We start from the raw sequence: 21,553 nt of genomic DNA, 5'->3' as shown, positions 1-21,553 counted from the left end.
TATTCTGAAAATACAAAGGGTGACTCTTTATGTTGCTAAATGAAGAAAAAAAAAAGAATAATAATCTAGCGCTGTCAAATCGATTAATCGGGATTAATCACATCGAACATAAAAGTTGGTGTTTATATAATATATGTATATATATTATTATATTTATTATATGTGTGTGTGTCTGTATCTGTGTATATATACATATACACACATATAAAGTATATATTTATATATGTGCATACAATATATACAGTATGTGTGTGTGTGTGTGTGTGTGTGTGTGTATACAGTATATACACATACGTACACACAAATATAAACAAACTTTTATCAAGATTAATCGATTTGACAGCCCTATTTCTTGCATAATGACACTACAACTGACTGTTTAACTAATAGCTTCACCACAATGCAATAATTTCAAATAAAATCTATATTTTATGTCAATTTCTTTATTTGGAAAGTAATGTACAGTGCTTTTCACATTGATGTTAATACTTTAATGTTACCAAAAGTTCAAAGTTATTTACAGTGTTTCAAAGCTGTACTATTTCAGAAGTCAACATATTCATCAAGAAGTCATTATTGATCATTTACCCTGGAGAATGTGGTGAATCAGAACTTAGAAAAGTCTGCATATCTGACCATAGAAACCTCGAGCCACAGAGAGAGAGAGAGGGAGAGAAGGATAAACACGCCTCCCTCTATAAACTGTGGATGAAAGTGTTGACACTAGATTCATTTCATCAGAGACATGGACACTGAAGCCGCAGCTCATCAATAAAAATCAAGATACTGTAGATAGAGGACATTCTATCAGTCCAGACATTAAAACAGAGTACAATAAAGTTAGGATTATTTATTATGTTTTATCCGGAATCACGTAATAAAAGTGCAAAATGGACAATGTTCTGACAGGAATTTTGTAGCCAAGATGATGAAGGCTCTTTGGGCATTCAGGTATGAGATGGCATGTTTCTTATAGCCTCCTTTTTATCAGTATCAATACATTTAATATAAATATAGATATAATCACACTGTCATTTGGAGAAATGTTTGTATAATTGCAAAGTTAAGAGAAAATTGAACTGGCCAATATTAGAAAGTATATATTAGCTACTATATGCTTTATATTATTGAATGCACTATACTATAGGAAGTTATGAAAATAGTTCAAATGTGAAAAGTTCATTACATTCTATCATTTACAACTGTTCACCACATATTCTGTTTGTTACTGTTTATGCGTGTGTTTGCTTACACTTAATGCTTTAATGTGTGAAGAGTATCAACAAATAATCAATAATTTAAGTGCAGTGTCAATATACTTCAATTGTTGCATGATTATTTATTTGTGTCTATGTGAGGATTTTTTCTGTGTTTGTTTAAATTGTGACTGGTTGCTGTTGCACCGTTGGCTCCCTTCATGTGATTTATTTAATCATTTAAACGTTAAAAAAAAGAGCAGAAACTAAGCGATTTCTTTTGGAAACCAGTTATAGCTATTTTAGTGTAGGCCTACCTTGTAGCAGATAAATATACGTTTGTTGTTTATTTGTGACTGGCTGTCTGCATATTATCCCTTACACTTATCAGCTACACTTGCATATAGATGGTCTCAAAGCGAAATGAAAAGCTACAAAACTCCTGTTTTGATTTTTTGGAGTCTGTCAGAAAGAATCCCGCTCCGTTCACGCACTTCATCAAATAATTTAAACAAAAGCCCCGCCCCTTTCACAACTAATCTTCCCCTTCACTCGCTTCATTATGTTATTCAAACAGAAGCTCCACCCCCTTCCTACGCAATGCAAACATGGCCCGCCTCTTTCATGTGCTTCACCACCTAATTAACATAACAGCCCCGCCTCCTCCCCCCCTTTCACCACTTCATTTAAATTATAGCCCCGCCTCCCTCACGCGCTTCATCCCTCCGTCCGACACCATTCAACGGCTTTAGCTAACGTTAAACGTGCTCCACCGTCCACACGGTCCGCTGCTCACTTTATTGGACCGATATATGGCTCAAAACATTAGCGTTATCTCTCGTATCGGTGCTTTTGTTACTTTGTGAAAATTCCGCCCAAAAGGAAAAAACGGTTCACCGCAAATGCTCTCGAATTCTCCCATGTAAGTAGCTCTGGGGTTCATAAGCTAACATGTGTCTGCTAGCCTCTTCTTGTATGTAACGTTATTTGACTAAGACAGGTGAAGTTGTTTTAAACACCTATCTTTTTTCAGTCTGAATTAACGCGTTATGTTATAACGTTTTTATGATAAATAACGTACGACTTTAATACCGGTAGCTGCTAGATGGCTAATTGACGGTTAGCAATAAGCCTTTAGTTTAAACCTTATCGCGTGAAATCTTCTGGTGAATAATCACAAGTAAACACTAATGGTATCATTATTATTGTATTATTAATAAACCAAATAGATTTCGCTAATAGCTAGACAGGCATATGAGAAACATTTTGTATTAAATCGGCGAAAAATACTTGTGGAATTGGCGCCTCGTTCATTTCCGGATGTCTTATTTTGATGGTCGTTGTTTTCATTTCATTATTTATGTTTATTGTATTGATTGATTTTATATTCTTTGTGTTGATTGAACGTCAGCTAACCTTCTGGCAAGGTTCTCTCAAAGTCATGAACAAACGTTCTTCCAGGAATATTAATAGAATGTTGATTCAAAGTTGGTCTTTATTAATGTTCTCTCAACTTTAGCACAAGAAATGTCATTTACGGTCTTAATGAAACGGTTTTTTTTTTCTGGAAAAGTGCAGCATTTTACTTGGACCTTTAATGTTGTTGTCTTTTAGTTAGTTTCAAAACGTCCAGACTAGAGAACATTAAAAAGTAACATTCCCATAATGTTTTCAAAATGAGACAAATGTTTTGAACATTCAGAAATAACGTTTTCTTAACTTAATGGGAATATATTTTTGTTAGCTGGGAATCGTCTTTATTTTATGTTTGTTTGTTTTATTCTCCACCCATACAGCTTATTAACGTCTGTACATGTTTCACTCCTGTCATAATCCTAATTAAAGGGTTAGTTCACCCAAAAATGAAAATGATCCCATAGTTTACTCACCCTCAGGCCATCCTAGGTGTATTTGAGTCAGTTATGTTACAAAAATATCCTGGCTCTTCCAAGCTTAATAATGGGAGTGAATGGTACCTTTTTTTTTGAAGCCCAAAAAGTGCATCCATCCAGCAAAAAATACAACTCCAGGGGGTTATGTCCTTCTGAAGCGAAGCCATGCGTTTTTGTTTGAAAAATATCCATATTTATAACTTGATTTATTTTGAAATGTTTGTATTGTTTATTTTCTGCATGTGATTATCTGTCAATATTAATTCCTACTTTATATGTACTATATAGCTCTATTTTGACACTTCTCTTTTACGATTAATTTTTTCTTGCAGGTGTTCTTGAACTACGAGAACAGCTTAGGGACTTCTGTCTACCGTGACCAGTTTGATTTCAACGCGGAGCCTCCTTGGGATCCTAGCTGATAGCTGGAGAGGTCGCCCTCTGACCTGTCCCTGTAGGTTCACATTGCTGTAACCTCACTTATGGTGTTTTACCATAACTTGCATACGCTTCAAGTGCAACAGGAAGTTCTGATTTTGGTCATACTGCCCACCTATTCTACAAAGCAGTTGCAATTCAGTCTTTAGCTGTTTTTGGACCTGCTTTGAGAATGGATTGTCAGGGTCAGTGACTCTTCCGATCGATGTCCACTGCAGGAGTCTTTCTGCTTTGGTGTCAAACATGATATTGTGACATTGAATGTGTCAAAGCCAATTTTACTGTTTATATAACAGCGAATAAAAAGCTGCAATTCACAGTTGGGGTCCCTGAGCACCAACAGCACGTCAAGTCATTGTTCAACACATTATGCTAGATGTTCTTTTAAAGACTTTATTTTTTGTCTGTTTTGTGTTTGCAGTGGATATCGCTAGGACCCAAGAGCTCTGAGGGTTCTCATAAATAGGGGACCTGCTTTATGCCAGTCAGAACATCAGATTACGGATAAGCATGAAGGGAACTCTGGATGAACTCCACTATTCTGTTGAGCTGCTGGAAGAAAGCGCAGCTCTCAGAGATGTGATCAATAAACACATTCATGATCAAACACTTGTAAGTATAGTATACCATTCTGCTGTGTTGTTGTTTCATTTATTGTTCCTTTTTTGTACTGAGCATTGATGTTTATGTTTGTCTTTAGGCACTGAAGAGTGCGTTTTTTGTTGCTGACCTTGGAGTGATTGTGCGGCAGCAAATTCGCTGGAGAACTAAAATGGACCAGATTCGACCTTTCTACACGGTCAAGAGCAACAGCTGCCCTGTGGTTGTTGAAATCCTGGCTGCTCTTGGAACAGGCTTTGTTTGTTCAAACAAGGTGAACAAAAAGTATAAAATGTCTCATCTCTTTCTAAAACTAGATTCCTTAGTGGCTAAAATAAGTCTCTTTCTTTATTTGTGTCTGTTTGAAAGCTATTTTAAAAATATATTAATACTTTTAAAAATAATATTATAGCCTTCATCTGTTTTGTCTTCTGTGCTTGTCTCTCAGCATGAGCTGGACTTGGTGAAGGTCTTTGGCGTCCCGTCTCAGGACATCATTCTCGGCGGCACATGTAAACAGCTTTCCCATATCAAATACTCAGCCAAACATAACATCCCCCTCCTGGTTTGCGATAATGAGGTGGAGTTGAGGAAGATCGCACGCTGCCATCCCAAAGCAAAGTGAGTTGTCGCTATGCAAACATTTGCAGTAAATTGTCACGATTCTCAGACGATATCCGTGCAGTAGGGTTGGGAATATTTAGGCACATCACGATCCGATTCTGGTAATCATCATCCGATTCTAAAACAATTCATCTACATTTTTTTTTTTTTTCATGCACTGCTTAGTTTTGAGGTTTTGTTCTATTTGGCTTTTCATAATGTGTCATTTCAGACTAGTGAAAAGAAAACATCCAAAATGCACTTTTAAATGTTTATTTCATTGCGCTTTATTTGCATCTGTAGATTTCAATGACAATAAGTATCTTCAGAGCGGTGAGTTTTTTTCTCGTGTCAGAAATCCCCACTTCAGCAGCTTTACATACACCAAACTTTTCTAAAGGGTTTTAGGGGTTTACTTATTTATTTATTAAGGAATTATAGGGGATATTAAGGGGTTTGTTGTTCTTAATATATAATTCGCCTGATTTATAGAACATTTAATTCTGAAAACAAATTTTAGGGGGGAAAATTCTTGCTGTTGACAGTAATTTTGATTTATGGAAGAGATATCCAAAATCCCCTCTGAAAAAAATCCTTTTACTCTACTCTAATGTATCAACAAAATGAAACCATTTTTAACCTAGCTTTATCCAATGTTTAAATTTCTATTCTGGAAACAAATATTTAATTAAACTGCCTCATTTGCAAATTTAAACAACATTTTAGAAAACTTTTGCTTTTGCATATACATTTTTTTGTTTTATATAATTATAGGTACTTAAAATAAAATATATAAAATAAAATAATTACAAATAAATAATAAATGAAATAATTATGTTAAGAATTATTAACAAATTAAATATAGCTTTAAAACATACAAGTTAAAAAGGGGAATTACAAGCAATGAAGAAAAAGTGCATTACAGATAAGGACTGTGAGGGATTTTTCTCAGCATTATTGCTGTTTACATATTACTGGTGATATCATAGACAGCGACAAGTCTAATAGGCTGCGTTCACAGAAATGCACAGGGTTTTTTAGCACTAACCTTCATCTTGAACTTGCTTTCTGCCACAGGGTGTTACTGCTGTTGACATCAGAGAGCTGTTGTGAGAGAGAGGAGACGGCCATACCGTTCGGCTCCACGCTGAAGGACTGCAGACACCTGCTGGAGTGTGCCAGAGAGCTCAGCCTGCACGTTACCGGAGTCAAGTGAGTCTGTCTTCAGTGTGTAGAGGACATTTACAGAGCCCCTAAAGGGAGATGGTGATGGGAAAAAATATTGGCGGTATATCGAGTTTATACAACATGTCGATATATTTTTATAAACTATATAGGATGAGCCAATGCCTTTCATATGGATATACAGTAGTTTGATATTATGAGTGCATCTGAAAAATAGCGCAGAAAGTGCATAATCCAATTTGTAATAAACATGAGACATGCTTTATATTAAGGGCTTCAGAATAACTCATAAGTTATAATTAACACGTACCATAAAAATTCAAGTAATAGCCGAGTCCCAAATAGACGCCTGTCTCTTTTACACGCCTGGTGTGGCTACAGGTTTGGGTAAATAAAAGCCGGTCTCAAATAGAGGCCGGGTCTGTTTTTTAGTTTCGGGTTGTGTTTAATCTTCTAAAACACGTCAGATCGTCCGCTTTTTGGCGGCCGCCAAAGCACATTTTTGTCCCACCAAAGCCTTTTTTTAACGGGGAGTGATGTAGAATAGAATGACTGCTGCGCTTGACAGGGCGCACGAGCAGAGAGAGAGAGAGAGAGCCCCGCACGCGCGCGCACTCTCGCATCTTCAAACAACACGAGCGCTGTCTTGCTCTCTCTCCCTAATCAAAATCAATTGACACGATAGTAAAAGGTTGGAAGACCGCAGTTTCACGTGGAGCATTTGGAGATTTTTAGAGATTTTTAGAGATTAGAGACTCTAGGCCTACACTCAATGAACAACATCTCAACTAGAGATGTTCCGATACCCTTTTTTCCCTTCCCGATACCGATTCCGATACCTGGACTCAGGGTATCGGCCGATACCGAGTACCGATCCGATACCTGGGTCTGTACAGTATCTATACAGCTGCAATTCATACTAGCACTGTATGAATTGATAGAATTATTTTATGGTGTGCTTCAGACTAATCCCTTAATTAAACATGAGCAAATACATAGAGTGAACTAGAGTATTTTTATTATCTGACATACATTTCACAGCAATATATTATTTATCTTTCTTAAGTGAAAAAGAACTTAAAATGCAGCCACACATCTAATACTGTAAACTGAAAAAAGGTATTTTAGATTTACAATATATAACTGTATAAAAAAAGTGCATCAAATAAATCTAGGAATCTAAAAAAATGATATATGAATAATTAGGGGTGTGACGGTTATTATATAACCGTGAGACCGACGGTTATAGTTGAACACCGTCATTAGAACTCTATAACCGCCAAAACTGTGCTATTAAAATATTTTTTACAAACATTTTTTATCATAGAGAATGTTTAAATACTAATATCAGCTTAAGAGGGAAACGGAGGCTGCTACTGCTGGAGATGATTCGGGAGAGGTCTGTGCACCTTTACCGATCAGAGCACGCGCTGATACGGAGTAAAGCCTTGTTTATACTCGACGCGTCCGCACGATCGCGAAGGTGCGCGCGGCAAAAATGACGCGTTCGGTGCGCAAGACCGGCAAGACCCCATTTGGCTTGGCTGTGTGTTTATATCTATGGGCTGTGTGCACGGCTTTTTTTTGTAACAGCGCGCGCGGCGCCGCGTCCGAATCATAGACTTCAAGCCGAATCTGCCCGAGCATGCACGTCTCACCGCACCGGCACGCAGTTTGCGCGTCTAAATTGCAAAGTTCATTCCAAAGTTTTTTCGTTAAGGTTTTGTTACTGTGTGTGACTTATAAAAAAAAAAAGCACGTTCATTGCAACGTTTGTTTTGTTAGTTAAGGATTTGTTTACTGTGTGATAGGCCTACATTTAATGGAAAGCACATTCACTTCTAGTTGTCTTGCTGTTCATGTTAAATAAACGTAGAGCTAGTAGCTAATCAGTGTCTGCTTGTTTATTCAAACTAAGTTGTCCTATAACAGACGAACAGTTATTATAGGACATAACTGTCCCACCCCCCCGACGACGGTTATGTTATGAACCGTCACCTTTGACTCACGTCATAACCGTCATCACCAATTCTGAAACCGGCACACCCCTATAAATAAAATAAGAAAATTATCTCTCCATAATTTAAGGTCCATAAACAGTTTTGTTAAATAAACGGCATTTCAGTTTTGACATCGGCTGGTCATCCAGAATAATAAACTTAATAACTTACATGTTGTGTCGGTTATATTTATGATAGCTCGTTGGCTGTCTTTTGAAAACATTTCTCTTCGTTTGAATGAAGCTTTCAGAGATTGTTGATTCTGGCGCGGCTCATCCTTCTCTGCCATTGCCTTTGTGTAATCGTGTTCTGCGGGGCTACTCGGTGTTACTTGAAGTTGCTAATACTTGTTCCACCCCTCGAAATTGCAGTATGGCATATGAGACATGTCGCTGTTTTACTACCTGGTTGTCCAGTCTGAAATACTGCTAAACAGCGGACATACAGCATGGCGCGCGCGCGCGTTTTCTTCTTCGCTGCTCTAAACAGTGGTTGCTTGTGTGGCAACAGCACGACTTCCTGTGTTGCCACAAGCAACCACTGTTTAGAGCAGCAAAGAAGAATTGAGCTCCGATTTGCAGCGTTACGCAAAGCTAGCGTGCATAACTAGTTATTGTTTAAGAAAATGGTATCGGATCGGTACGCGGATAGAAGTACTCGCCGATACCGATGCCAGAATTTTTATTGGTATCGGCGGCATTTCCGATACTAGTATCGGAATCGGAACAACTCTAATCTCAACACTAAATTATAAAGGCCTGTCTCATATAGACGCCTGTCTCAAATACAAGCCGGTGCAGTTCGACGATTTGGGAAAATAAAAGCCCGGGCTATTATTTGAAGGTTTACGGTAGTTTAATGCAGCTTGCTCTGACAGATAGGCTGCTTGTGCTGTTTAATGTGTTGGAGATGTGGTGTTTTCCTCTGTGCATAACTTATTCTCCATCTGGAAAAGTCATGCAAATGTTTCCATTTTGCTGTCAGTAGTGGACGAGCCTTATGCTAAACAGACAGAGTGACTAAAATATACATTTTGCTAAAATATTTGTTTTTGGATATTAAAAGTACAGTATGTAACAGTAAATCGCCACTAGAGGTCACTTATTCAAAACAATAACTAAGGCGTAGCTTGATGTCGCCATGAATGTGTGGCTGTGGACACCAAAAAGCATATGGCATAACCTTTAGTATGAACAATGTTTATAGGACAACATTGGGCAGGATGTGAATTTATGTATTTATTTTTAATAAATAGACAAAAATGTGGGTCTTTTTTTATCAGAGTAGAAAATACCGATATATCGCCAATGAGCCAAAAAAATATATGATTTTCTTTTCTTTTTTTTTCATTTTGCTCAGTCCACTTGCATGCCATGTGACCATTAACTGACAGCATGAACATGCAAATTATTATACAAGTATTAACTTATTCACAAGGGGAACTTAAAGAAAATATTTGACGTCTCTGGGGTTTGGATGATAAAAAAAAAGTTTGGGAACTCCTGCATTAGATATTAGATAAAGCAAGTGTGTAAACAAATGACGATAGAGCTTTTCTCAGAACCATCTTAATTTTTCACATGAACCGGCTCTGAGTCATGCAGTTATGCCAAGAGCATTTATAAAGGAAGGAAATGAGGTAGGTTTTGATTTCATGCTGTTGGTTTCATGCTCTGCTCACAGATTCAACATTCCCAGTTGTTGTCAGGATGCACAAGCGTTCTCTCGTGCTGTGTCTGATGCCCGCTGTGTCTTTGATATGGGGGTGAGTCAACGCTCATGGAGTCATGGATCAAATTTTGATTTGATTGTTCCTTTTGTGCCATGAGTTTCCCTACTGAATCAAGAGGGAATGATCTTTATTAATCTAAATGTCACTTTTGCTGCAGACTGCATAAGTATTTATTTCCCCCATGGTAATGTGTTATAAATGAATTTGATCTTAGGAGGAGCTAGGCTTTGAGATGAATATTCTGGACATTGGAGCTGGCTTTGATGGAAGTGAAGCACAGTTAGACAAGGTAATGTATTCTGCTTTAAATTTGTAAGATTTTTTTTTGCATTCATAAATGCGTTCCCCCTGAGCTTCTAATGTTGTTTTTGTGTGCAGGTTCACCAGATGCTTAAACCCATGCTGGACATGTATTTTCCTCCCTCGACCAGCTTGTCGATCATCGCCGAACCCGGAGCTTATTATGTGTCATCTGCTTTCACGCTGGCCGTGAATATAATCGCTAAGGAAACAGTGGCTCGGGATTGCAGCGGTCAACCACACAGTGAGTACTAGTCAATGTTCATGTCACATATCCATGATATATTGTGGCTTTTATTTTGATGGGGATAAATTGACATAAATATTGGATCATCAAAAAGATATGTAAATACATGGTAGCTCTTTATTTTACAATGTTAAACATGTTAAATGTACACTTACATAATGTATCAGAATGGTTAATGCGTTTTATGTATCGCTCTCTATGTCGGACACATAATTGTAAGTAACATGATTAGCATTTTCTACAGCTGTCTTCGAAAAATCAGCATCCTTACAAACGCTTAGAAAAACTTAGAACGTCAGTGGAGAAAGGCATATAGTCCTCATCATGCATCATAACATTGTAAGAGACCTCATATACATAATCTACTCACTATATTGCTAAATGTACCAGATTTTTTTTTTTTTCACCTGGCTTTTCTTAAGGCCCCCCCTGCTTTACAGCAGTTAATGATATGCTAAAGCCTGCCCGCACGTCCACAGGATTGGTTACAGCAGGTTTGTGACGTAGAGAACAGGCGATTTCAAAGTGTGTTTTTGAGACTGTCTTTGGTTCACTGCAGTTTTAAAGAGAAAATACTCAAACCATGTGAAAATTCATATCTCCACACTATTGCTGTCTTAAAGCTTATTAAAAACACCACATATAATAATATAATAACATATAATATAATAACACCACATATAAACAACATTAAAACCACCACAGAGGGACTTTAAATATGTCTAAAAGGTGATGCATTGATCATCGGGTGTTTATTAAACTCTTTCAGAACTACTGTCAGCAAACGATGAGCCGGAGTTTCTCTACTACATGAATGATGGCGTTTATGGGTCGTTTGCCAATAAGCTGCTGTGTGAAGATTCAATATCGATGCCTTCGGCACACAAGGTAAATATTTTTCAGGTTTTTATAAAGAATGTGACATTGCATATGACTAATCCATAAACATGTACAGATCAAGTAATTTTATATATATATATATATATATATATATATATATATATATATATATATATATAATTGTGTTTGTACCTGCATGGAAAAAAACAAACATTTCAGAATGCATTTCATACATGCATTTTTTCAGTACACATTTTTTTGTGGGGGTGAGATTTTTAAAATAATTTCTTTGAACATCCTCCTTTGTCACTGACCCAATCACAGGCCATTGTTGTTTTAATCTATTGTTGTGGTTAAAGCTGACCGTGATAATGTGCTGTTTTCTCAGGAGATGAGCGCAGAAGAGCCGCTGTTCTCCTGCAGTCTGTGGGGTCCGTCTGCTGATGATCTGGATCAGGTGGTGGAGCGATGTCTGCTGCCCGAGCTCAGTGTAGGAGACTGGCTGCTTTTCAGCAACGCAGGGGCCAACAGTCTGGGGGCCGCATTCACTAACAGAGATGAACACAAACCGCTCGTCTTCTACAGCATCTCCGAATACGACTGGTATGGAGTGAATGTTTGTGTCTTGGTTTCAAAGCTGGTGTGTTTGTGTTGATTTTTAGTCAAATTGTTTTTCTTTGCAGGCAAGAGATTCGTAATTGTGGCGTCAGTTTGGACACAGGGATGAAGAACTTCTCTCTTGGACCATGTTGCCTGCGATCATGCATGTCTGAGGCAGCCATTTCTACCCCAGCTTAACAAAAAGCCACTTATTAATGTCATTGTTCTATAAAGATTGACTTTAAGCGCTTAAGAACCTGAACTCTTCTCAAAAGCTTCTAGGACCAGAGCTGAAGAAGTGTTATTGACCAGAACAACTTCATAGCCATCAGAACTGATGGATATACAGCAAATAGTTATGATTAGCTTTAACAAATGGGCCATTTAGCGTTTACAGATTTACTTAATTTTAATTTTTATAAATATATAAACATTGCATATATTTCCTCTAAGTGAATCAATCATGAACCCAAAAGAGTGAAGTTATTTATTAAACCTCAAGTCTAGTTTCATGACATCATCAGATCCTTTTAAGAAATGTGCACTTGTTTTTGTTATTTGTATTAAGAATATGATGTTTTAAACTGGATAATTGTGATCTTCGTCCTATTTGAACTGTTGCAGTAATAGTGCAGCAGAGCAATGTGTTAAGTGTTTTTGTGGACAAAATACAATGGAAACTTTGTAAATTGTTGTAATCTCACGCCCACAACGCACCTTGTGCAAGTATGCAAATGCCAAGCGTCTTGTACAGTTGTACATATTTGTATGTGTTGCATTTTAAGGAAAGAACATGTGTGCAGTAAGGAATTCATATTGTTATGAACTGTAGATGCATTTTGTAATGTAATATTGCACAAAATTGAGATTGCATAGCTAGAAGGATCTTTCGGGTCTTGAGTTATTGCTTTTCTAAGCTATAGTCTACGAGCTTGAGCTCGGATCTCAAGCATTGTCTCCGCATTACATGTGTTCTGTCCCGGACGTCTCTGCTTTTGTCTCAGAAAGTGTTGAAGATGGTTGGAGTAAGTGGTGCTGGTTGAAATGAGGAAGTGGTGTTGCTCTTTACTTGCAAGAACCAGGCAAGTGCTGTGGTGTCTTACCCTCTTTTGTCAACAGATGAAAAGGAATTTGATATGTGAAATGTGTTTTAGTTTTCAGTGTCAGAGCATAAATTATAGACTGTTTACCATGTACAGATTTGCTGTCAATAAAATGGCATTAAGTGGCATTGTTGCATCATTTTATGTTTCCTTTACTGTAAAAGTTAACTTTTAAACTTGAGTGAGCTAATAGCTAGAAACTTCATTTAGATCATCTTAGGTTAGTGGTCATCTGCTTTAGTACGCTTCTGAGTTACATCTGTTGCAATGTATTTTACAAAATCCGGTTTCAGCGCACAAATGAGATTTGCAAATTGGTATTTCGTCATACTACTGAAAAAACAATGTTTAAAAAAGGCTTTTTCGTTTATTTCTATTTTGCTAAAAACAATCCAACTTCATGGCAGTACATTTAAATGCGAGCAAATAAAAGTAACACTTTAATGTAAAGTCTCATAAGTAAATGCATTACCTGAAAATATATTTGTTGCAGTGTTTAATCGTTGTTAATATTAGTTAATAAAAATACAACTGTTCATTGTTTGTTCATGTTGGCTCAATGCTTTAGAAGTATGTAATGTAGTTAAAGGATTAGTTCACTTTTAAAAAACTTTTGCTGATAATTTACTCACCCCCATGTCATCCAAGATGTCCATGTCTTTCTTTCTTCAGTCGAAAAGAAATTAAGGTTTTTGATTAAAACATTCCAGGATTTTTCTCCATATAATGGACTTTGCTGGGCACCAAACGGTTCAAGGTCCAAAAGACAGTTTCAGTGCAAACTGCAAACTGTTCAAAGGGCTTTAAACGATTCCAGACGATGAATAAGGGTCTTATCAAGCGAAACGATCGCTCATTTAAAAAATAAATAAAGTTTAAGTTTAATAATGTCAAATGCTCGCCTTGCTCTGTTCTGTGATGCACGTTCGTGACTCTCCTGTGCGAACTCATTCATCAAAATGAACAAATCTTTTTTCGAGTCATTTGGTTCATTTAACGAACGAAATGAACGAATTGACTCGGAAAAAGATTCATTCATTTTGATGAACGAGTTCGAACAGGAGAGTTACACAGAACAGAGCAAGGCGAGCATTTGAGCTTATAAAACTTAAACTTTGTTATTTCTTTTTTAAATGAGCGATCGTTTCGCTTGATAAGACCCTTTTTCATCGTCTGGAATCGTTTAAAGCCCTTTGAACAGTTTGCACTGAAACTGTCTTTTGGACCTTGAACCGTTTAGTGCCCAGCAAAGTGCATTATATGGAGAAAAATCCTGGAATGTTTTCATCAAAAACCTTAATTTCTTTTCGACTGAAGAAAGAAAGACATGGACATCTTGGATGACATGGGGGTGAGTAAATTATCAGCAAAAGTTTTTTTAAAAAGTGAACTAATCCTTTAACAAATGTAACCTTACTTTAAAGTGTTATTAAACAATAACAGTGAAATATATGTAAGTTGTGTCTCTTGCGACCATATTTCTAGTAACAAAAAAAACAGGCACGTGAATAACCTGACAACAGATCTGAAGGTTTTAAAGAATATTAGAGTGATTTCTGAAGGATCATGTAAAACTGAAGACTGGAGTAATGATGCTGAAAATTCAGCTTTGATCACAGGAATAAGTTTAAAATATATTCACATAGAAAACACCGGTATTTTAAATTGTATGAATATTTCACAGTACTACTGTATTTTTGAACAAATAAATGCAGCCTTGGTGGGCAGAAGAAACTTCTTTCAAAAGCATAAAAATAATCGTAATTATTCCAACTTTTGAATGGTAGTGTGTGTGTGTATATAAAATAAACGATTTAAAAAAAAAAAAATAGTAAGATGGATACACAAGGACGTCTCCTTGTTTGGGTCTGTCAGCTGTCAGTCTTGGGAGCCAGAGGCTGCAGGGTTCGACAGAGACTGGTGATGTTGTTAAGATGGCAAACCTCCTGCTGCCACACTGGCGTTCTCTTGGCTGTTAGATGGCGGCGTGTGTGTTTTGCCAGGTGATCGCTGCGCACGAAGCGACTGTGGCATACGGGGCAGGCGAAGCGCTTCTCTCCCGTGTGTGTGCGGCGATGACGTGAAAGTTCATCAGATCTGGCAAAGCGCCTCAAGCAGCCGTCCCAGCAGCACCTGAACGGCTTCTCACCTGGAGGACAAGAAATGGACAGGAAACACAACTTTGAGGTTGTTACTTTGCCAATTGAGAAGCACTTATCTAAATCATGCAAGCATATATATATATATATACAGTATATCGTATATACTGTATATTGGCTTAAATGTAAGATGTTAATTGTTTTATGTATATGAATTGCATATAAAATTGAAGTATGACTGACAGATGTCATTAAGTTTGTTAAAACTCTGTATCCCAAACTTCTGGAAATATGACATACAATTTAAATACATACAGTATTGTCCAAAAGTGATGTCCGGAGAGGATTTGTCATGTTTTTAATTGACAATAAAAGTTCAATTAAACCATCAAAATATGACAATATTTTTATTTTATTTTAAATATGAGGGAACAGCAAAAGACTAAACTTGGAATCTGACAAAGTGAAAATTTTACTTTGCAAAAAAAAAAAGAAAAAGAAACATATAAACACAAGAAGTATACATTGACTACAACATAATCAATTATTAACATTTCATTGGTTCTCTCTTGTTTATGCATGCATTCATAGCATCTTTGTATAACAGCTTGATCGGCACAATTTGGCATGTTTCATTGCGTTATCTCAAATAAAACAACCGACTCCAAGCACAACTATGCATTATGCTTACAAAATCGTTAATAATATTTGATTAAAGGTTGAAGGCTCAGATTTTCTAGGCCGGACATCACTTTTGGCCACTATTGAAATCGAATTTAGGCAAGTGCTGAAGAAGCGTCATTCTCTACCTGTGTGTGTCCTCAGGTGTGCTTTCAGGTGGGAGCTTTTGAAGTATGTTTTCCCACAGTGCGGGTGAGTGCAGACATAGTCGCGAGTCCGTGGCGGAGTGGATTCAGATGCGGGTCTGTTTGTGGATGAGTTGTGGAGAGGAGCGGGAGCGATGGCGGGAAACTTCAAACCACATGAAGGTGTTTGTTTAGGGGGCAGGATGACCATGACTGAACCTTTGGTCATCAGACCGGCCACAAAAACCACAGAGGCTTGACAAACGTTTACAGAACCAGCAAAAGATTGAGAGAGTGGAAGCGTCTGGAAGACTGAAACTGATGGCATGCTTCCAGAAGAAGAATCGGACACCACTGCAGCAGGGGCTGATGGGGGATCAGATCTGAGAGGCTGGAGGTTTATTGCTGAGTCACTGGCGCTCTGACTCAGTGCATCTGACGTGTGGCGGATCACACTGATGGCTTGAGATCTGGTGACCCCTGACCCTTGGTGTTGGTCACAGTCAGGACTGTACGGTGGAGTCATGCACGACACGGCCTGAAATAAAATAACGACCAACTCGTGAATGTTTCTAGCCATGGTAAAGTTACATTTATTTTATTATTATAGTTGTACAGTGTTCTGTTCAACTGTTGTGTCTGCCGAGTATTCGCGAATTCGACTAAAATGACATGAGATCAGATATACGCCAATGGAGGAAAAGAAGGAAGAAATGTGGTGCGTGTTATTATTGTAAGTAAACGAGGAAAGGTGGATTAAGCCCATAAAGCTATAGATTGATAATACAGCACTCAGTGGTGAGCAGTTTGGGATTTCAGATGTGATGGGCGGCCGATCGATGTTGTGTGATAATACCATCGCGTGCGTCATTGGAGACTAGCCACACGTTTATCCACCTTTGTCCAGCATATCACACAAACCCATCACGCACACTGAACATCAGGCCTCACTGTTAAAGTGGTCATGTAATGGTACATGCACTTTTACAAGTTGATTGTACTGAAATGTGTGTTGGCAGTGCCTGTACACAACCATTATATAATCATAAAAATCTATCCAGTGTTTTTATTATGGATATCTATGATCAAAACGCCCGCAGAACAGAGGGGCGGAGTCAGCGAAGCTCATTATCATTTAAAGGCATATGCACTGAAACGGCGTGGTGAAAACAGAGCTGTTTTTGACCAGGTAAAATAAGTGTTTTCTTACAATACGAGAATTTTTAATAAAAGTATATTACAAAGTTTTCATTTAGACCCGAAAAATTCATATTAAATGATCATGAGCTTTGCTCACCCCACCTCTCTGTTCTGTGCGTACACATAACGCGTTGTTCATTATAGAGAGCCTAAGTCCCTCCCCTTCCGGTTGACCACCATGGGACCTTATTTTGGAAAAATATTGCATGGTAGTCAATGGCGAGAGACAACAAATATTTTGATCTCGTTTGAATTGTGCCCTGAATTACATATATGATGTTTGTCAATTTAAAAGATACATTTTAAAGTCAAGAAAGTCGCAGTTTGGTGTAAAACTGTTGAGGTATAAGACTGTGAAAATACGCAATTACAAAGACTACAAACCCTAAAGGCGCACATTTTCTCTCAGTGAATGAAGCTAACTTTACTGAAGCTAACGTCTGTCATTTCGTCTATAGTCTTACGTTATAATCGTAACGTTACGCCGTCATCGAGTGTTTTGTACCAGACTGCACACACACGAGCAGCGGATCTCGCTCGTTGTTTCGCTTCCCGGGAGATGTAATTCATTGAGCGATTTTCACATAAAACTAAATGTCACTCTTCTGTTTTATGACAAACTGCTAATTTCTTGACTTTCATAATTATCTTTTAAATTGACAAACATCATATGTGTAATTCAGGGCACAGTTCAGACGGAATAAAAAGATAAGTTGTCTCTCGCCATTGACAGACTACCATACATATTTTTTTCCGAAATAAGGTCCCATGAGCCGGAAGCGGAGGGGCGGGACTTAGGCTCTCTATAAACGTGGGATTATGAATTATATTGAGAACGTCGTACATAGAAAACATGCCGTAATGTACCCTGAGTGTAAACCTTAGACTCATTCATCGTGAAGCGTGCAAGCGATTTGCAAAGATATAAATATTAATATAAAGGTTAATAAAACATTACACTCACTTCAGTTGTTCTAGAGGTTCAGCAGGAACACGAATAGCTGGTACCGATCCTTTATTCAAGAGCACCTTCTTAGCAAAACCAGCTTTATACTGACCCTCCTTTATAAAGCAGTCTGGTGACAAAATGATTCGCGCAAACATGAGAGCATTGACGTTGCTCGTGGGGAATATTCCCTTCGTAAACAAACTCAGCCACTGCGTCTTCAGCGGTTCGAATTTAGGAACATTAAAATGACTGCTGTGTTCGTTATTACACCCAAGACCAGAACACCACAATCCCTTAGACGCCATTATGCTCATAGACAGTGCTCCAGCATATCAACAATGACCGCGCGGACTATGATTGACAGCTCCCTCACGAGCGAGGGCGGGTCTGTGTTGAAACACTGCTGTCAATCAACAATCGTGGGAGGGGCTTCCTAGCGTGTGACGTCACACGGTCGAACGGCTCGATTTGAGGCAGGGGAAAACATATAAGGAGATTAAAACAAAAACACTGGATGGATTTTTATCATTATATGATGGTTGTGTACAGGCACTGCCAACACACATTTCAGTACAATCAACTTGAAAAAGTGCATGTACCATTATATGACCCCTTTAAAGCATACTAAAAATACCACATAGACATATAAACAACATTAAAAGCTTGATTTTCACCAAAGGGGGACTTTAAAATCAATGTAGTTTTTTTTTTAATATATATATATATTTATATAAATATTAAATGCAATACAAAAATATACATATATACATTACAGTTTAAATAATAATACAGTAATGAGTTGGAGATTTGCATAAGATCTTTGAGAATTGTGGGAGTTAAATATCCATTATTTTTATTAAAATACTATTTTTTTGTGTGATACTGTGTTGAAATATGACCTGGATCTGTCTGTGAGCTTCACCTCTGTCTCACTCACAAAGGACGACTGGTGGAAATCAGCAGTGACTGAACACACTGAATCCTCACAGGCATCAGAGGAAGGTGTCAAGGGCCGAAATCCCCTCTTCTGGACATTCCCGGACTCCCAGTCAATGTTCATGGATATCAGGGCCTCCACAGCTTCTGAATGTCTCCTGTCTGTGCATGTCACACGCTGCTAGATGTGAAAGTACCGGTATATGGAAGAAAAGATCATGAATATAATGATATGGAAGAGATTATCATTTCTGCCTGCAATTGACAATTTGCATAACTTCACAAAGTAGCTAAAATGTAATACTTAAAAAAATAGTTCTTATATTCTTTTTATAATAATAATAATAATGTTTTATTTTTAATACTTTTTTGAAAATCAAGGTATTTTTATTTTAAAAAATGATTTTCATAATCATCAATTAATGTTTGCTAAATGGCTTTTATTCTAAAATAGCATTTAATAAACATAAATAAACAAATGAAAAAAATATAATAGAAATCAAACAAAAAGAAAGCATTAGCCAATATCTGCTCTCAGGCAAGTATGAAGTTAAACAGATTATTGATTAACTGCAGAAAGAATTAAAATTCTTAAACATAGTTTACTTACAATTTCAGATAGTGATGACATACTGATGCTGTATTATATCTCTCGTTTATTATTGTGACTGAACAACTATGTCTCATTATGATACTGTCACCGTTTCTTGAGCTTAGATTCATTCACATAATTATTTCAGAAAACCGAGCAGCGGCCGTGTGGGCGTGGTTTGATCTCCAGCCAATCATCGACAAAGGTGTGCTGAGCGTTAGCCAATGAGGAGAGAGTGTCGGTGCGTGATCAGTGTGTGATCCGCGCAGTGTGTGCGAGTGATACACAGACGGTCAGCTGTTCGTCCAGATATACAAACCGATATATCCCTGCTGAACCTGATTCATATTACTCTCATGTTTAATACAGCGAGCCCTAAAAAGGCGTTATTTGCATCATACCACTGTATAGCCTAATATCTTCATTAATTCATCATTATTTAACTAATGCTAAAGAAATTAGTGTTTCTCCATTAAAGGGATAGTTCACCCAAAAATGACAATTCTTTCATCACTTACTCACCCCTCATGTTGTTTCAAATCTGTATGAGTTTCTTTCTTCTGCTGAATACAAAAGAAGATATTTTGAAGAATGTTGTCTTGATGACAGGGTTTTTGGGTGAACTATCCCTTTAAAACCTTTGCATTCAGTCTCCCCTTCTTGAATATTTGATTAGCCAACATCCTTGATTTAGTAAAGCTGTTATATAACAGTTACCCAACAGTCCAAAGCGTAACATATCTATCAGGGATGCTGGGTTATTGTCTCTGCTGAAGCACATTCTGCACAAACTATATTCCTGATAACATTTTTTAATAGTGTTAAATGACACAGGCTTCCCTCTCCAGCATTAACGGGTCATCTGAGGCCTGAACTACTGGATTGAACCTTGCCCTAGATTTGTATGAGTGCATGTGTAGATCTTCTAGAGCATTCGGACTGAGGCCAAATACGCTTTTGCTCATGTACTTTACTCCACGGCATGAATGCTGATCTGGAATGTGTCACAGACAGAGTTATTTTGGTGACTTCTCAGTTGGTGATCATGTTACTACACATGTGACCACACAAACAAGCTTAAGCAAAGTGTGCAGATATTAATAAGTATTAAAGTCATCATGAAATCAAAATGGACCATTCTTATTTTTTATGGAATATTGCAGTATATAAATGATTTATCTGTGCACATCTTTTTAAAAATTTTTTTTTATTAATGTGTCTTGTAATCTTGAATCGAAATAACTTCCCCTCCCTCTTGCAGCTCTTCTCTTCCCTAATGATGTGTTTACTGGCGCGAGGGCGGGGCAACCTGTCACTCACATGAGATCTACCAATAGCAAACCCTCACAACCATCCAATCAATTCCCCATTGACAAATCCAGGTCCTGCCCTACATTTGTTCTTGTTCAAGAAGTCATTTAGGCCCTGTTTACACATGGTATTAAGATGCGTTTTAGTCGATCGGATCACAAGTAGACGAGGGAGACCCGTTTACACCTGGTGTTTTAATCCGTCTCTTTTGTCCTATTTCAACCACTTCTGTCCTGATTTCTCAGAGGGGAGGGTACATTTATGGGTTTTCCAGATCTTTTGATCTAATGGACAAAATAAGCTCGTTCAATTGACATAAAAATGCACCGAAGTCAACAGAAAAACATACTGAGCATCAGCTTTCCTTTCTGCTCTGACAGCCAAGACCAGGCGAACGCTGTGAGTGTGTGTTAGAAATCAGGAACGGTGAGAGAACATTGTGCTATATGTCGTTCGTCTTCAAACCAAACTTGGATCTTCAGCCGAAATGTTTACTCATTAAGTGGAGAGTCTTTTTGTGGCTGTTTGAACACATTCGACCACATGAGCGTTTACACTACGACAGCAATCCTGTCGAATGCGTTTTCAACTACCTCTGGAAGTGGTCAAAAGTGGACAAGCTCAAAACGTTTTAGACCCCATTTACACCTGTATTTAGCGTTGTCCACTTTGTAATGGTCTAGGGGTATGTTCCTGGGGTTTCCCCCGGAGCCCGGCAGTCACACAGAGTTTTATTCTTTTTGCGTTTCCCACTAAATTAAATATATTCATTCAAGGTAACCTGTGTCGAATGCATCCACAACACATTAGGTTACAGCCTGTGATCCGATCAACCAAAACGCATCGTAAAACCAACTGGGCCTCTTATATATGTCAAAATATGACAGAAAAGATGATCACAACTTCTGTTTCATGCTGACTTTA

The 21,553-nt window shown here is 37.7% G+C and overlaps 2 protein-coding genes across 5 annotated transcripts; one reads left to right on the top strand and one right to left on the bottom strand.

The window, feature by feature from the left end:
• Nucleotides 1–743: 743 nt before the first annotated feature.
• On the top strand, nucleotides 744–12,398 carry azin1a (antizyme inhibitor 1a). 2 transcript variants are annotated; one of them, XM_056259426.1, is made up of 12 exons: nucleotides 744–951; nucleotides 3,421–3,542; nucleotides 3,948–4,138; nucleotides 4,227–4,400; nucleotides 4,575–4,747; nucleotides 5,807–5,941; nucleotides 9,598–9,679; nucleotides 9,861–9,935; nucleotides 10,025–10,190; nucleotides 10,963–11,081; nucleotides 11,422–11,636; nucleotides 11,717–12,398. In XM_056259426.1, exons 3-12 carry the CDS (start codon nucleotides 4,037–4,039, stop codon nucleotides 11,829–11,831), a joined length of 1,356 nt encoding a protein of 451 aa, XP_056115401.1. In that variant the 5' UTR covers nucleotides 744–951; nucleotides 3,421–3,542; nucleotides 3,948–4,036; the 3' UTR covers nucleotides 11,832–12,398. The 2 variants fall into 2 exon arrangements, with proteins under 2 accessions (XP_056115401.1, XP_056115400.1); XM_056259425.1 differs by lacking the exon at nucleotides 744–951 and adding an exon at nucleotides 1,900–2,118.
• A 1,872-nt stretch (nucleotides 12,399–14,270) lies between these two features.
• klf10 (Kruppel like factor 10) lies at nucleotides 14,271–19,583 on the bottom strand. Of its 3 annotated transcripts, none has more exons than XM_056259423.1 (4): nucleotides 19,337–19,583; nucleotides 18,713–18,904; nucleotides 15,645–16,179; nucleotides 14,271–14,885 (listed from the first exon to the last, which is right to left on the bottom strand). In XM_056259423.1, the coding sequence occupies exons 1-4, from the start codon at nucleotides 19,355–19,357 to the stop codon at nucleotides 14,608–14,610; spliced, it is 1,026 nt and encodes a 341-aa protein (XP_056115398.1). In that variant the 5' UTR covers nucleotides 19,358–19,583; the 3' UTR covers nucleotides 14,271–14,607. The 3 variants fall into 3 exon arrangements, with proteins under 3 accessions (XP_056115398.1, XP_056115399.1, XP_056115396.1); XM_056259424.1 differs by having other exon boundaries at nucleotides 18,728–18,907; nucleotides 19,337–19,581; XM_056259421.1 differs by having other exon boundaries at nucleotides 18,713–18,907; nucleotides 19,337–19,580.
• Between the last annotated feature and the right edge of the window lie 1,970 nt (nucleotides 19,584–21,553).

This window comes from Rhinichthys klamathensis, unplaced genomic scaffold (genome assembly GCF_029890125.1).
Source record: "Rhinichthys klamathensis goyatoka isolate OS25496 unplaced genomic scaffold, OSU_Roscu_1.1 h1tg000168l_1, whole genome shotgun sequence".
Lineage (NCBI taxonomy): Eukaryota > Metazoa > Chordata > Actinopteri > Cypriniformes > Leuciscidae > Rhinichthys > Rhinichthys klamathensis.
The sequence above is the reverse complement of the archived record's forward strand: the minus strand, read 5'-3'. Positions and strand labels throughout refer to the sequence as shown.